The sequence below is a fragment of the Erythrolamprus reginae genome, chromosome 2, assembly GCF_031021105.1.
Source record: "Erythrolamprus reginae isolate rEryReg1 chromosome 2, rEryReg1.hap1, whole genome shotgun sequence".
Taxonomy (NCBI): Eukaryota; Metazoa; Chordata; class Lepidosauria; order Squamata; family Dipsadidae; genus Erythrolamprus; species Erythrolamprus reginae.
Window position 1 is genome coordinate 44,826,102 of NC_091951.1, and position 16,292 is coordinate 44,842,393.

General features: G+C 42.8%; 1 protein-coding gene across 2 annotated transcripts in view; it reads right to left on the reverse strand.

Moving 5' to 3' along the window:
* KLHDC8B (kelch domain containing 8B) overlaps positions 1-16,292 on the reverse strand; it is a 75,758-nt gene that overhangs the window by 40,925 nt on the left and 18,541 nt on the right. For both annotated transcript variants that reach the window (XM_070738038.1, XM_070738039.1), the window contains exon 2: positions 13,501-14,328. In XM_070738038.1, coding sequence (XP_070594139.1) covers positions 13,501-13,876 — 376 coding nt within the window. In that variant the 5' untranslated portion in view covers positions 13,877-14,328. The remainder of the gene's footprint in view (positions 1-13,500; positions 14,329-16,292) is intronic.

Sequence of the window (16,292 nt, forward strand, 5' to 3'; positions counted from 1 at the left end):
ATTTTGGTACATTTTCCCACTTCTCTTCTACAATACTATATTGTCGGGTGCTTGTGATGATTAAAAGGAGATTCTAATTATAAATTTTACACTCCAATTACAATCATACAGATATTTCTTTGGAATGCAGGGAAGAACCTGAAAAAAAACTCTTAACAATTAACAGAATAACAGAGTCCCCAGGGTCCTTGAAGGTCTTCTAGTCCATCTCCCTGCTTTTTTCTATTAAGAAAACTCAATGTTTATTTATTTTATTTATTTATTTATTTTGTCCAATACACAATGAGGGTTTTAGTGGGTATATATCTATATACACATAGTAAAGTACATGATGAAGGTTATAGAGGAGATACTCATAGTAAAATATATCTAAGAAATAATAGAAAAGAAGATAAAGTAATAGAACATATCAATGAAAGAATAGAAGAAGAGATATAGGAATAGAAGAAAGGTATAGGAGATATAGGAGAGCAATAGGACAGGGGATGGAAGGCACTCTAATTTTAAGCACTTTTGTTCATTCATGAAGAAATTCTACAGTTCCAGCAGTTATTTATTTTATTTATTTATTTGTTTGTTTTGTCAAAATATTGACAAAATAGAAAGGGTCCAAAGACGGGCTACAAGAATGGTGGAAGGTCTTAAGCATAAAACGTATCAGGAAAGTCTTGATGAACTCAATCTGTATAGTCTGGAGGACAGAAGGAAAAGGGGGGACATGATCGAAACATTTAAATATGTCAAAGGGTCAAATAAGGTCCAGGAGGTAAGTGTTTTTAATAGGAAAGTGAACACAAGGACAAGGGGACACAATCTGAAGTTAGTTGGGGGAAAGATCAAAAGCAACATGAGCAAATATTATTTTACTGAAAGAGTAGTAGATCCTTGGAACAAACTTACAGCAGACGTGGTTGGTAAATCCACAGTAACTGAATTTAAACATGCCTGGGATAAACATATATCCATCCTAAGATAAAATACATAAAATAGTATTAGGGCAGACTAGATGGATCATGAGGTATTTTTCTGCCGTCAGTCTTCTATGTTTCTATGTCAAGTACATATTGGAGGTATACAAAGATATAACAATGTTTATATACATGATACTAACAAGAGAGAAACATTAAAACAGGGGATGGAAGGCACTCTGGTGCACTTATGCACGCCCCTTGAAAATGTCCAAAGATACTTCACCAGAAGAGCCCTCCACTCCTCTACCCGAAACAGAATTCCTTACGAAACTAGACTTACAATCCTGGGTCCTGAAAGCTAAGAACTACGACGTCTTAAACATGATCTAAGTATTGCCCACAAGATCATATGCTGCAATGTCCTGCCTATCAAAGACTACTTCAGCTTCAACCACAATAACACAAGAGCACGCAACAGATTCAAGCTTAATATTAACCGCTCCAAACTTGACTGTAAAAAATATGACTTTAGTAATCTAGTTGTTGAAGCGTGGAACTCATTACTGGACTCCGTAGTATCATCCCCTAAACCCCAACATTTTACCCTTAGACTATCCACGGTTGACCTCTCCAGATTCCTAAGAGATTAGCAAGGGGCCGCCCTGAGTCTTCGGAGAGGGGCGGCATACAAATCCAAATAATAAATAAATAAAATAAAATAAAATAAGGGGCGTACATAAGCGCACTAGAGTGCCTTCCGTCCCCTGTCCTATAGTCTCTCCTATATCTCGTATTTCTTCTCTACTATATCCTCTATAACATTCATTGTGTATTATTGTGTATTGGACAAAATAATAAAATAAAAATAATAAAATAAAGTTTTGGGAGTTAGGTGATGATTCTACAGAGTCTGGTAGTGAGTTCCATGCATCAACTACTCGGTAACTAAAGTCGTATTTCCTGCAGTCGAGTTTAGAGTGATTTACATTAAGTTGTCTGTATAAGTTTCTATAATACTTATAATAAGTTTGTATAATACTAACAGTTAAAATCAATGTTAAATCTGTGATTAAGCTAAATTCATCAGCTAATAGGGAATGGTTGAGAATTTTAAAAAATGTTACAACGCTATGTTAGAAGACAAACTTTATAAGTGGGTTGAAAATAATACATTAGATGGGGGAGCTACTATATATTTGATCCGATTGTTATTCAACTGACATAGAAAAACACTATAAAGTATTGGTATTTCGTACCAGTGCTGGTATTTCACAATGAATAAACTCAACATGATAAATTCTATCGTAAGTGTAGAAGGAGTGGCAGAACTTGCTGATGGACTTAAAAGAGGCATCAGCCTGGAATTCCTATGCAGTCATAAGTAAAATAAATTCAACTCCACTTGAATTTTGTGGACCCTTATCTAATTCCAAGCAGATGCTAACCTGCTAATTGAGAATATTCCTGTGTATAGCTTGATTAAACAATAAATTAGACCATCGGAATATCTCCGGGACCGCCTTCTGCCGCATGAATCCCAGCGACCGGTTTGGTCCCACAGAGTTGGCCTTCTCTGGGTCCCGTCGACTAAACAATGTCGTTTGGCGGGACCCAGGGGAAGAGCCTTCTTTTTGGCGGCCCCGGCCCTCTGGAACCAACTCCCCCCAGAGATCAGAATTGCCCCCACCTTCCTTGCCTTTCGTAAGCTCCTTAAAACCCACCTCTGTCGTTAGGCATGGGGGAATTGAGATATTCACTTCCCCCTAGGCTTATACAATTTATGCATGGTATGTTTGTGTGTATGTTCAGTTTTTAAATAAGGGTCTTTTAATTATTTTAAATATTAGATTTGTTACATGTTGTTTCATTATTGTTGTTAGCTGCCCCAAGTCTACGGAGAGGGGCGGCATACAAATCTAATAAATAAATAAATAAACAAACAAACAAACAAGCAAGCAAACAAATAAAGTGTTGACTTGGTCTTTCTAGCCTGACATTAAACTCTGTATGTTAGAGAAAATAAAAAGAAATAGGTTCCTACGGCATTATCATACGTAGTAGTCCTATAAAGCTGTCCACTTTTGGGGATGCAAATTTTTATTAAAATAGGGCAAAACCCAATTTAAACCAACTCAGAAAATTGTAATTTGTAAATTGGCCCTATGAAGTTTTTGTTTTGCTTTGATATGATACGATAATCAAAGGCACATTGAATTTTAAAGAATTAGAGTTTTCTTTTTGGTTATATTCCAACAAGCAGTGGCTAGATGTTAGAAAACAAAGTAGAATTTGAAAATGTCTATATGGTAGCAAATGTGCTGGAAAATTGATCAATATAAAAAAAGAGATAAAAAAAGAGATAGCTATATTATGATAATACCAGCATTGACTATTTTACCTGGCTTATTAGGCACAAGAAAAGCACCACAATTGTTTACTACCCAGATCAAGGTTCTCAAATAATATAATTAAATAAGGTTGTAAAATACATACAATATATTTTACAACCTTATTTAAAATATACACTACTGCAGAAATGTTCATAGCTAATACATTTAAATTTTTAGAATGTTAGCTGGTTGGAAGAAATATATTTTCATTAATATTTGCTGAGTCAAAATAAAATGTTTACTTTTTAAAACCCAAGCCTAAATTGACTAGTTTGATTGAGTTAATTATAAATCCGGTTTGAATGCAATATATTTTGAAACAAACTTGAACATTTTCTATCTGATCATCTTTACTGAATGCACCAAACGATGTTTGAATGTATTAAAACAAATGGATATATTTGATTATATTAAATGAATACATTCTACTGGAAAGGCTGATCACTTCTGAAAAGAATGAGACTCAGACAAAGGAGTACAAGATGGTTCCGTTTATTCAGCTCTCTCAAAGTGACTTCAGCAAGGAACGCATCTGAGCTGTCAGTGTCAGAACAGCCCTTTTTATACGTTTAAGGCTCGCGCCTAAAAGAAACGGCCGTGCGTCTTAGCCAATCAGACGCGGCCAAGGTTTATTCAAGGTTTAAACAGTATTTACAAGGTATTTTCTTTTACAGATTTTACATTGGTTAAATACAGACTTAACACCCCTCCCTCATTAGTTGAGACAACTGTCACTCAGTGAGCCAAGTGACGTAGTCCTCCAATCGATTGGGCCGGCGTGACGTGCGCTCAGACCTGCGCAGATCATTACCGGCTGGTATGTCTATGGTGGAGGTTGGTTCGTCGTTGTCTCCTGTCCGCGGCTGGGCCCAAGTTGGGGCTCTGGCCTGCGGAGATAAGTATGCTGATGGCGCACCGTGCCCAGAAGAGGAGGAAGGCTCGGCGTCGCTGGAGGAGGCATCTGGCCGTGGTAAGTCCTTTTGTAATTCCAAAAGTTCGAGTTGCGAATTAATGTCTGCTTGGGGGGAAGAATTTCCGTTAGCGGCCGGCACTTCATTTGATGTTATGCGCCCCCTTAAATGATCGATGTGCCGCCTCCATGTGCGGCCATCTTCCAGTTGTACCACATAAGACTTTGGGGCTGTTTGTTGCAATATTTTTCCTTTCAGCCAGCTCAACCCCCCATCAAAATTTCTAGCAAAAACAAGTTGCCCTAAGTACATATTTCTTTCAGGTGTTATACATGTTTCATTATTTACATTTTGAGTACAATAATGAGGGTGCAACCTGTCCAGGGGGGACCTTATTTTTCGACCCATTAAAATCTCTGCTGGGCTTTTATTTGTGATAGAATTTGGGGTGATATGCTGCATTAATAAAAATTGATCTAATTTGTGTTGTATTTCCCCTGGGCCTGCCCTGCGCAAGGCTTCTTTGGCCACACGTACATAACGTTCTGCAAGACCATTAACCCATGGCGAGTAAGGGGATGTGAGTGCGTGTCTGACCCCCAAGTTGCTTAAAAAACACTCAAATTGTCTGGCAGTCAATTGTGGCCCGTTATCTGAAACTAGGATGTCTGGGCACCCATGTGTGGCAAACAAGTGGTATAATGCCTTGATGGTGGCACAAGTAGTAATGTTTTGCATAGCAATGATTTCCACCCATCTGGAGAAGGCGTCCACCACAATTAAAAAGTTTTGAGTTCCAATAGGCCCTGCGAAGTCAATATGAATGCGGGACCATGGCCCAGTGGGTCTTTCCCATTCCAGAGGTGTTGTTTTCGGGGGATTGGGTCGTGACTCCTGGCAAGGGTCACAGTTTGCTACCCATTGCTCAATGTCCCTATCTAAACCTGGCCACTACAAGTAACCCCTAGCCAAACCTTTCATTCTGACAATGCCTGGGTGGCCTGCATGCAACATACTTAGTACCTTCTGTTTTAAGGTAATGGGAATGACCACCCTGTCGCCCCATAACACGCATCCCTTCAAGTAGGACAATTCCAACCGTTTAGATTTAAATTCTGACAGCCCAGTTTCCTCAGAGTCTCCCAACCATCCTTTTTGAATACAATTAATTACTTTTAACAATACAGAATCTTTCTTAGTGTGCTCAGCCACCTCTTTGGCAGTGGTCAGGCAGTTTTCCTCAAGGTCAATTAGTAAAACATCCTCTGTGGGGGTTGGATCTGAGACTAACTCGGGCATGGGGCATCTACTTAAACCGTCAGCATGGTTTATTGATTTTCCCCCCTTATGTGTTAGATGGTATTGGTATCCTGACAGGAATAGAGCCCATCTTATTAATCTAGGGGACATGAAGGGAGGAGTTGGTTTATTGGCAGCTAGAAGGCCAAGCAGGGGTTTATGATCTGTTATTAGTTCAAAACTCCTCCCACAGAGATAGTAATGGAATTTCTTAACGCTGGAGACTAAGGCCAATGCCTCTTTGTCTAATTGGCTGTAATTTCTCTCTGCCATGGACAATGTTTTAGAAAAGAAGGCGATGGGGGCCTCTGTATTGTTGGGCATTATGTGAGCTAATACCCCGCCAACCCCATACGCCGAAGCATCGCACGTGAGCCTTATTGGCAAAGTTGAGCTATATTGAACCACTACGCTTTTAGAGGTCAATAACTGTTTTATTTTATGAAAAGCTTCGCGCTCCATTGTGCCCCAGGTCCAGGGAACTCCCTTCTGCAGCAGTCTGTGTAGCGGTTCTGCTGCCGTTGCCTTCTGTTTCAGGAAGACAGAATAAAAATTAAGGAGGCCCAGAAATGCTTGGAGTTCTGTCTTATTATTTGGCTCGGGTGCTTTGGTTATGGCCTCTAATTTATCTGCTGTGGGGTGTATTCCCTCACTGTCTATTCTATAGCCCAAAAATTCTATGCTACTGGCTCCCCACACACATTTATCTGGTTTTACTTTTAACCCCTTAGCTTGCAGTCTAGCCAAGACTTCTCTGATGCGCATGTTTAATTCAGCTTGGTTCTTTCCTGATATAAATATATCGTCAAAATATGGGGAGGTTCCTTTTATACCTGCCAATAATCGTTCCATGAAACTTTGGAAAATACCTGGGGCGGTACTGACCCCGAATTGCAGGCGGGTGCACCTGAAAGCACCCCTATGGGTCACTATGGTTTGGGCCAGGGATGTGGCCTCATCGACTGGAAGCTGTTGGTATGCCTGTGCCAGGTCGATTTTTGAAAATACTCTCCCTTCCCCCAAGGAATGCAGCAATTGTTGGACTACTGGGATGGGGTATGGATGGTGTTGAAGGGCTTTATTGATAGTGGCTTTATAGTCTGCACAGACCCTTAAGGAGCCATCAGGTTTAACTGGGGTGACTATGGGGGTTTCCCATGGCGCTTGTTCTACAGGGACTAAGATGCCCTGGGCAATCAATTTGTCCAATTGGATGTCAAGTTTAGGTAATAGTGGTAGGGGTACCCTACGAGGCTTAAGTCTGACTGGGGGTACCTTGGGATCTAGAGAGAAGGAGATAGGGGCCCCATTATAGGTGCCCAAAGTAGGGCTGAAAACCTCAGGAAATTCTTGGATAAAGTTAGGAATATCAGGTTCAGCATTTACATGACAAAGACCCAGGATTTCAATACCCAAAGGAGACATCCATGTTAACCCCAGGAGGGAGTGTTTGGCTCCCTCAACCACAATCAGAGGAAGAAAATATTCACAATTTTTAAACTTTACAGGCACATCTACTTTTCCCAAAACAGGTATGATATTACCTTGAAAATCCCTTATTATTAAAGTTGAGTTAACAAAGTCAGTTTTAAGAAAATTTGGCATATACATTTTGAATTTGTCCCAAGGCATAATAGAATGCTTAGAGCCTGTGTCTAATTCTAGGTTACATGGTTTGTTATTTAAAAGTAGCGAGATGATAATCTTGTTCCCTCCTTTAGCAGTTGCGCAATTTACGTAAGTTTGTGCTTTACCTCGTGCGTAGTCACGGTTAGCGGTAGAGTCGTTTCTGCGATTGAAGCCTCTGGAAAATTTGTTGTCTCGCGGTTGTTGCGCCTGGTTGTTGAAACGTTGTTGGCGGGGTGTAGAGAAGGACTCCTCTGGAAGGGGCGCTCTGCAAGCCTCGGCGATGTGCCCGCGTCGATTGCAGCGGCGGCAAATGGCGTCCCTGAAGGGGCAACGCTGTCGTGGGTGATTTCCTCGGCAACCGGGGCATGGGTTGGAGGGGCGTTGGTATCTGGGTTGTCTGGCTTGCTCGGATGGCAGCAGGAGACAGGTGTCGTCGTCCGTGGCAGCTGGGCTGAGGTCATCTGTGGTTTCGGCGCGGGAAACAGCAACGGAGATTTTGGAGACGGTCTCCTTCTTTTCGTGTTCCTTGAGTTCTTTGGCGGCCGCGTCAGCTACTTCGGCTGTTTGAGCCAGCTTGATGACTGACTGAAGCGTTGGGTCGTCCTCAGTCAGGATTTTGTTCCGGACCGTCGCATTCTTCATCCCAAAGATCAGGGCGTCTGTGAGGCGAGCTTCTGGGCTGTCAAATTTGCACTTTGACAGTACCGTGCGAAGTCTCGTGGCGAATTGATTGATTGTCTCAGACTCGCGCTGGGTCATCCTGGAAAATTGATGTCTGTAGACTACGGCAGGCTTCGTTGGTTTGAAGTGGTTTGCAAGTCTTGCTTGGAGGTCGTCCCATGGAACGGATTTAGCTGGAAGCGGGTCGGTAAGCGTTTGGACGAGGTCGAAAATCTCAGTCCCGCAATAGTTCAAGAAGATCGCCCGCTTCCTGTCGTCTTCAGCTTCTCCCATTCCTGCCGCTTCTAGAAAGATTTCAAATTTCGCCATGTAGGCGTCCCAAGACGACTTCTCGGGGTCGAAGTAGTCGGGAGCCCGGCCGATCTGGAGGTGATTCATGCTTGACTCGTGGATTCTTTGTTCTCTCGTCGCCAGTGAAAAGAATGAGACTCAGACAAAGGAGTACAAGATGGTTCCGTTTATTCAGCTCTCTCAAAGTGACTTCAGCAAGGAACGCATCTGAGCTGTCAGTGTCAGAACAGCCCTTTTTATACGTTTAAGGCTCGCGCCTAAAAGAAACGGCCGTGCGTCTTAGCCAATCAGACGCGGCCAAGGTTTATTCAAGGTTTAAACAGTATTTACAAGGTATTTTCTTTTACAGATTTTACATTGGTTAAATACAGACTTAACAACTTCCATGTTTCAATTCTTCCTGATCAAATTATCATCTTTATAAATATCACATTTTAAGATTGCCTCCAAATGATCCGAAACTTAACAGGAAAAAGAGAAGGAAAGGAATAAAAAAGGAAAATTGAAAAAACAACTATGGGGAACTGAAGGACCGTAGCTAATTTCTGAGACAGCATGGAGTAAAATATAAGGGTTCATAAATGGGAAACAGGTAAATCTTAAAAATCCTAAATCCCTCTCTTCCTGTCTCTCCCTTCCTGTCTCTCCCTTCCTCGCTCTTTCTTTCTTTCTTTCTTTCTCTCTTCCTCTCTCTCTCTCTCCCTTTCTCTTTCTCTCTCTCCCTTCCTCTCTCCCTTCCTCTCTCTTTCTTTCTTTCTTTCTCTCCCTTCCTCTCTCTCTCTCTTCCTCTCTTTCTCTTCCTCTCTCTCCCTTCCTCTCTCTCTTTCTCTCACTCTGTCACTCTTTCTCTCTTCCTCTCTCTTCCTCTCTTTCTTTCTTTCTCTCTCCCTCTCTCTTCCTCTCTCTTTCTTTCTCTCTCTCCCTTCCTCTTTCTTTCTCTCTCACTCTTTCTCTCTCTCTTTCTCTCTCCCTTTCTCTCTCATTCTTCCTCCCTCTCTTCCTCCCTCTCCCTTCCTCTCTCTCCCTTCCACTCTTTCTCTTTCTTTCTTTCTTTCTTTCTCCCTTCCTCTCTCTCTCTTCCTCTCTCTCCCTTCCTCTCTTTCTCTCTCTCTCTCTTTCTCTCTCTCGTACAAATAATGTGTTTTTCTGCAGGAAGCAAGATCAGCTAAGTGCATATTGCAGAGGTGCACTTATAAGTCACGTGACACATTTGAGGGGTCATCTATAATCATATCTTTTTGTATTTTTTTTTTCCTTTCTGCAGCTCCAGATTTCATCACCGCAACAGTGCCGGGAACACAGGAATTAAATCTTTCTCACACACACACAAATACACCAGTCATCCCGACAACACAGCCTTCCCATTCCACTTCTGCAGCCAAACTGGGAGCCTCCTATGGCTGCTTTTAGAATGAAAAACAAAGGGGTGGAAAGACAGAGGTACCATTTTTACTGAAAAGGTCTCTTTGTTTGCAAATCAATCCAGTGGCTGCCAAATGCACCTTTTGCATTACTTATTTGTAATGACAAAATACGATTATTAAATACAAAATACGAGATTGCCGGAGCAGAAGCTACATAAGATTAGGTTAACAACTCTTGAAGCCTTTTTGGCGGTTGCAGTGGGCTTTGGCACTTAGGTCGTTTGATATGAGTGTTCCAAGGTCTTTTACAGAGTGAGGGTTGTCTGTAAGGTCTTGTTTGTTCAGCTTCTGTTTGGTGTTCTGATTCATTTTGCCAATGTGTAGGACAGAGGACTTGACTTTTTAAACAGGGAACTTTTATTCTGGCTTTTTCAGCACCGCTCCAGTTCAGCTTAAGCAGAACCGCAAACAGACTTCTGAAAGCTCCTTTTATACTCCAATCACAGTGCTTTAACTTCCCTTGCGAAAGGCCTCTTGTGCTTAGCCAATCAGGCTACAGCATCAGCCTTCCTGGCCAGTCATAAATCGAGGACTTTGCGCTTCTGGTGGGGTTTATTATTTGTTTATTTATTAGAGTTGAAAGGGACCTTGCAGGTCATCAAGTCCAACCCCCTGCTTAAGCAGGAAATCCTACAGCACCCCAGCCAAATGACAGTCCAATCTCCTCTTGAAAATGTCCAAAATTGGAGAGTTCACAACCTCCGCTGGCAGGCCGTTCCACTGGTTGATCGCTCTGACCATCAGGAAATTCTTCCTTATTTCTAGGTTGAATCTCTCCTTGGTCAGCATCCAACCGTTGTTCCTCATCCGGCCCTCTGGTGCCCTGGAGAATAAAGTGATTCCCTCCTCTCTGTGGCAACCTCTCAAGTACCTGTAGACTGCTATCATGTCCCCCCTGGCCTTCCTTTTCTCTAGGCTATCCATGGCCAGTTCCTGCAATCTCTCTTCATAAGTCTTGGTTTCTAGTCCCCTAGTCATTTTGGTTGCTCTTTTCTGCACCTTCCCCAGAGTTTCTGTGTCTCTTTTGAAGCCTGGTGACCAGAACTGAATGCAGTATTCCAGATGTGGTCTGACCAGGGCATTATAGAGTGGTATTAATACCTCTCTGGTCTTGGAGTGTATCCCCCTGTTGATACAGCTTAGGATTGTTTTGGCCTTTTTAGCTGCTGCTGCACATTGCTGTTGTATGTCGGGGGCTTAATTTGTATTTGTATTTTGTATTTATTAAATTTGTATGCCGCCCCTCTCCGAAGACTCGGGGCAGCTAACAGCAATAAAAAAAGACAATGTAAACAAATCTAATATTAAAAATAATCTAAAAAACCCCAATTTAAAGAACCAATCATACATACAAGCATACCATGTATAAATTCTATAAGCCTAGGGGGAAGGGAAAATTTCAATTCCCCCATGCCTGACGACAGAGGTGGGTTTTAAGGAGCTTGCGAAAGGCAAGGAGGGTGGGGGCAACTCTGATATCTGGGGGGAGCTGGTTCCAGAGGGTCGGGGCCACCACAGAGAAGGCTCTTCCCCTAGGACCCGCCAGACGACATTGTTTAGTCAATGGGACCCGGAGAAGGCCAACTCTGTGGGACCTAACCGGTCGCTGGGATTCGTGCGGCAGAAGGCGGTCCTGGAGATATTCTGGTCTGATGCCATGAAGGGCTTTATAGGTCATAACCAACACTTTGAATTGTGACCGGAAACAAACAGCTCATTGATGACTGTCCAAAGTTACAAACGGCATTGAAAAGAAAATGACTTAGGACTAATTTTCACAGTTACAACCTCTGCAGCATCCCCAGGATCAAAATTCAGATGCTTGGCAATTGGTCCGTACTTATGACCGTTGCTGTGTCCCAAAGCCACAGGATCCAGTGAAGGGCGGCCCATCGCTGGCGCTACTGGTGTGCTCTCGGTGATGGGCGTGAGTATGTCTGGCGTGCGTGTGCAAAACAGCATGAGATTCCGCTTCTGTTCATGCACAGGAAGCAAAATCTCACTCGAGGACGATCGTATGTGTGAGACTTTGCCCATTTTTTGTGATTTCTTTGCTTCCGCGCATGCACGGAAGCAAAAAAATGTCCCAAACGGACAAAGTCTTACGCGTGTGAGCGTCCTTGTGTGAGATTTTGCTTCCTGTGCATGCACAAAAGCTGAACCTCACATGGGTGTGCACCTGAATGTGTTGGGAACACGGAGATGTATGTGCATCTCCATTTTTCTAACTGGGACTGCGCACCGGATTGTCCATGCAACAGTCCACTACTTTTCTTTTTAAATATTTTTATTAATTTTCCACTTTTAAAAAAGAAAACGCAATAGTAAGTACAGAAGAAAATCAAAGAAAATTAAATTAATAGTGGTATATACAGATATAGAAAAGAATAGAGTACAATAGAATAGAATTTTATTGGCCAAGTATGATTGGACACACAAGAAATTTGTCTTGGTGCCTATGCTCTCAGCGTACATAGAAACATAGAAACGTAGAAGACTGATGGCAGAAAAAGACCTCATGGTCCATCTATTCTGCCCTTATACTATTTTCTGTATTTTATCTTAGGATGGATATATGTTTATCCCAGGCATGTTTAAATTCAGTTACTGTGGATTTATCTACCACGTCTGCTGGAGGTTTGTTCCAAGGATCTACTACTCTTTCAGTAAAAGAATATTTTCTGATTTTGCTTTTGATCTTTCCCCCAACTAACTTCAGATTGTGTCCCCTTGGTCTTGTGTTCACTTTCCTATTAAAAACACTTCCCTCCTGAACCTTATTTAACCCTTTAACATATTTAAATGTTTCGATCATGTCCCCCCTTTTCCTTCTGTCCTCCAGACTATACAGATTGAGTTCATTAAGTCTTTCCTGATACGTTTTATGCTTAAGACCTTCCACCATTCTTGTAGCCCGTCTTTGGACCCGTTCAATTTTGTCAATATCTTTTTGTAGGTGAGTTCTCCAGAACTGAACACAGTATTCCAAATGTGGTCTCACCAGCACTCTATACAGCGGGGTCACAATCTCCCTCTTCCTGCTTGTTATACCTCTAGCTATGCAGCCAAGCATCCTACTTGCTTTTCCTACCGCCTGACCACACTGCTCACCCATTTTGAGACTGTCAGAAATCACTACCCCTAAATCCTTCTCTTCTGAAGTTTTAAAATATATATTTGTCGAGAATCATGAAGTACAACACTTAATGATTGTCACAGGGGTCAAATAAGCAATGAAGAAACAATCAATATTAATAAAAATCTTAGGATACAAGCAACAAGTTACAGTCATACAGTCCTAAGTGGGAGGAAATGGGGGAAAGGAATGATGAGAAAAACTAATAGAAATAGAAGTGCAGATTTAGTAAAAAGTCTGACAGTGTTGAGGGAATTATTTGTTTAGCAGAGTGATGGCGTTCGGGGGAAAAACTGTTCTTGTGTCTAGTTGTTTTGGTGTGCAGTGGCATTATATTGGCATTATATTAGCATTAAAGTAACTATATCTATATTATATTAACTATACACCAGACTATAATTTGTCTCAAGTATATAACAAATTAATTTCTCAACAGCCCTCTACTGACAGGATCTTATTTTTATTTTTTTATTTATTAGATTTGTATACCGCCCCTCTCCGAAGACTCGGGGCGGCTCACAACAATAATAACAACAGTGTTACAATGTAAACAAATCTAATATTAAAAAACATCTAAAATCTCCTTTTGTGATGAGCAAAGTCAATGGGGGAAGTCAGATTCGCTTCACTATCTTAGTAACCGGAGTGATTCACTTAACAACAGTGGCAAGGAAGGTCATAAAATGGGACAAAACTCACTGAACAAATGAGCCACTTAACCGCACAAAATTTTGACCTCAGCTTTGGTCGTAAGTCAAGGATTACCCATGCTGTCCTTTCTCTAGCTCAACCTCCAACCCACCAAAATGGAATAACTTGCCCGCCTACCTTTCTCCAGGGCTGAGATGCCCATTGATGGCTGAGCCAGGTCTTCTTTTTTCTCCCACCTGCCTTCATCGGTGTGGTAGACTTCGACGGAGGCCAGGGGTCTCTGCGTAGCGTCAACCCCGCCAATCACCAAGACTTCCTTGCCCAGCATCACGGCTGCTGCCCCCGCCCGTTGGGTGGGCATGGAAGGCAACGCCATCCATTGGTGGGAAGCCACGTCCAACATCTCCAGGGTGTCCAATGGCTGGCCTTGCTGGCTGCACCCGCCCACCACAAAGAGATGTCCATCCTGATAGGCTGGGCTGCAGTAAACCCGGCAGGTAGGCATGGGCGGGAAGGTCTCCCAGAAGAAGGACTTGGCGTTGGCTGCTTCCATTTTGCCCCAGGGCCTGGCATCTCAAGGGACAGGCATGGCAATTGTCCCTGCAGCGCGTCGGTGCCTCAACATGGCAGCCTTCTGCATCGGGTCTCCGAAACCAGGAAAGGTTCGCCTGAAGCCAGTCGAAGGACTTATTTCCTCCGTCTTTGGAACTCTGCATCCACGATGACTGAGGAGGTCGGGAGGAAGGCCGGACTGCCGGGAGAGGCCCGGGTGCCCCAAGGAAGCAGGTGAAGACTGCCGTGATGGCCAAGCGTTGGGGTCTCCACGGGAGAAGGAACCATTCCTCTCCAGAATGGCTAGGGGTAACTTGAAGGAATGGGCAGTGCAAACACCGAAGGTGTTTATCGATAACACCGGAGGTCAGCCCCTAAATCATGTGGCCAGTCAGTCTCAGAAACCCAGGCTCTTCTGGATGAAGTCTGTACATCAGTGCCTCTGTATTGATGCTGAGGGGAGGGAGGGAGAGAGAGAGGGAGGGAGAGGGAGGGAAGGAGGGAAGTAGACAAAGAGAGGGAGAGAGAGAGAGAGATACAGAGAGAGAGAGATGAGAGAGAAAGAGAGGGGGAGAGTGAGAAAGAAAGAGAGACACACACACAGAGAGAAAGAGATCAGAGAAAGTGATGAGAGAAAGAGAAAGAAAGAGAGAGAAAGGGAGGGAGACACACAGAGAGAAAGAGATATGAGAGAGAAAGTGATGAGAGAAAGAGAGAGAGAGAGAGAAAGGGAGGGAGACAGACAGACAGACAATGAGAGAAAAGAGAGGAGGAAGATACAGAGAGAGAGATGAGAGAGATAAACAGAGAGAGGAGAGAGAGGGGGTAAGAGAAATAGTGATGAGGGAAATAGAGAGAGAGATGAGAGAGAGAAAGAGAGAGGTAAGAGAGAGGGTGAGAGAAAAAGTGTTGAGGGAGAGAGAGATGAGAGGTAAGAGAAAGAAAGTTGAGGAGATGAGAGAGAGATGAGAGAAAGAAAGAGATGAGAGAGAGACAAAGAGAGAGGTGAGAGAAAGAGAGAGATGAAAGAGATATGAGAAAGAGAGAAAGAGAAAGATGAAAGAGATGAGAGAAAAAATGAGAGAGAGAGATGAGACAGAAAGAAAGAGGGGGGGAGAGAGGGAGAGAATAGAGAAAGAAAGAGAGACAGATGAGAGAGAAAGACAGAGAGGGAGAAACAGAGGGACAGAGAAATGGAGGGAGGGAGGAAGGGAGAGAGAATGTACATTGTTTTATTATTGTTGTGAGCCGCCCCGAGTCTGCGGAGAGGGGCGGCATACAAACCAAACCAAACAAACAAACAAACAAACAAACAAACAAACAAAAAAATAAATAAATAAATAAATAAATAAATAGATAGATATATAAATAAATAAATAAATAAATAAACAGCCTCCTGTAACCCTCTGCCATGAAAAATGGAGTTCGGGATGGATGCCCGCTGCCTTACTGGTTCTGTCTGGTTGGATCAATTATCAGAAACAAAGACCCATTGACGCTGTTTCCAAAGTCTCAATAAGCAAGGTCTATTGGTAAAACGATTTTATACAATAAAATGATGAACATAATGAATTATATGCTGGCCGCAGTTATCTGATTAGCAAGAGGTAAGACAGTCAGGGATGTGCGCCAGCTAAAGTCATAAATACTGAGGTGCCTCTGCTACTTTAACTACACTCACAGACCCGGCTGCAGGAGCTCATACAAAAAGCTGGAAACAAAGTCCATGGGAGCAAAAGAAGTCTCTCAGATCCCAGGCAGCTGTGGCTAAATGTCCCATAGATCTAATCAACACCAAGAACCCCCTCTAGAGAGAGATTCATGCCTGGATCTCATCCTCCTTATTCTTGCATCTAACAGGGGGTCCTGATCATCAAAGTCCCCATCGTCCTCTGAGTCAGACAATGCCTTAACTGGGGGTTCTAGAGTCTCTGGTAGTTCCTCAGTCCCTAACTCTTCCACACTCTCACTCTCAGATGGCAAGAACACTGGCCTGCAATGCCGGTACTCCTCCGTCTCCTGGTCGTTGAAATCCGTGACCAGCTGAGCCAGACATGGACCACTCACAATACTACTGAGCTTTGTTTTCGCTGGCGCAGGCACTGCAGGCCAGTCCTTCGCTGTTTCCAGGGTGAACCTACGGGCCAGATCTAAGCACCCTGTGGGCCAGATCCAGCCCCTGGGCCTTGAGTTGCACACCCCTTCACTAGACCAAACTTGCTCACTTAGTTATAAAGTGAGAGGGGCAGCATACAAATCTAATAAATAGATAGATAGATAGATAGATAGATAGATAGATAGATAGATAGATAGATAGATAGATAGATAGATAGATAGATAGATAAAAGCAACAGCATTAATTTATTCATTTATTTGTTTGTTTGTTTATTAAATTTGTATGCTGCCCCTCTCCGTAG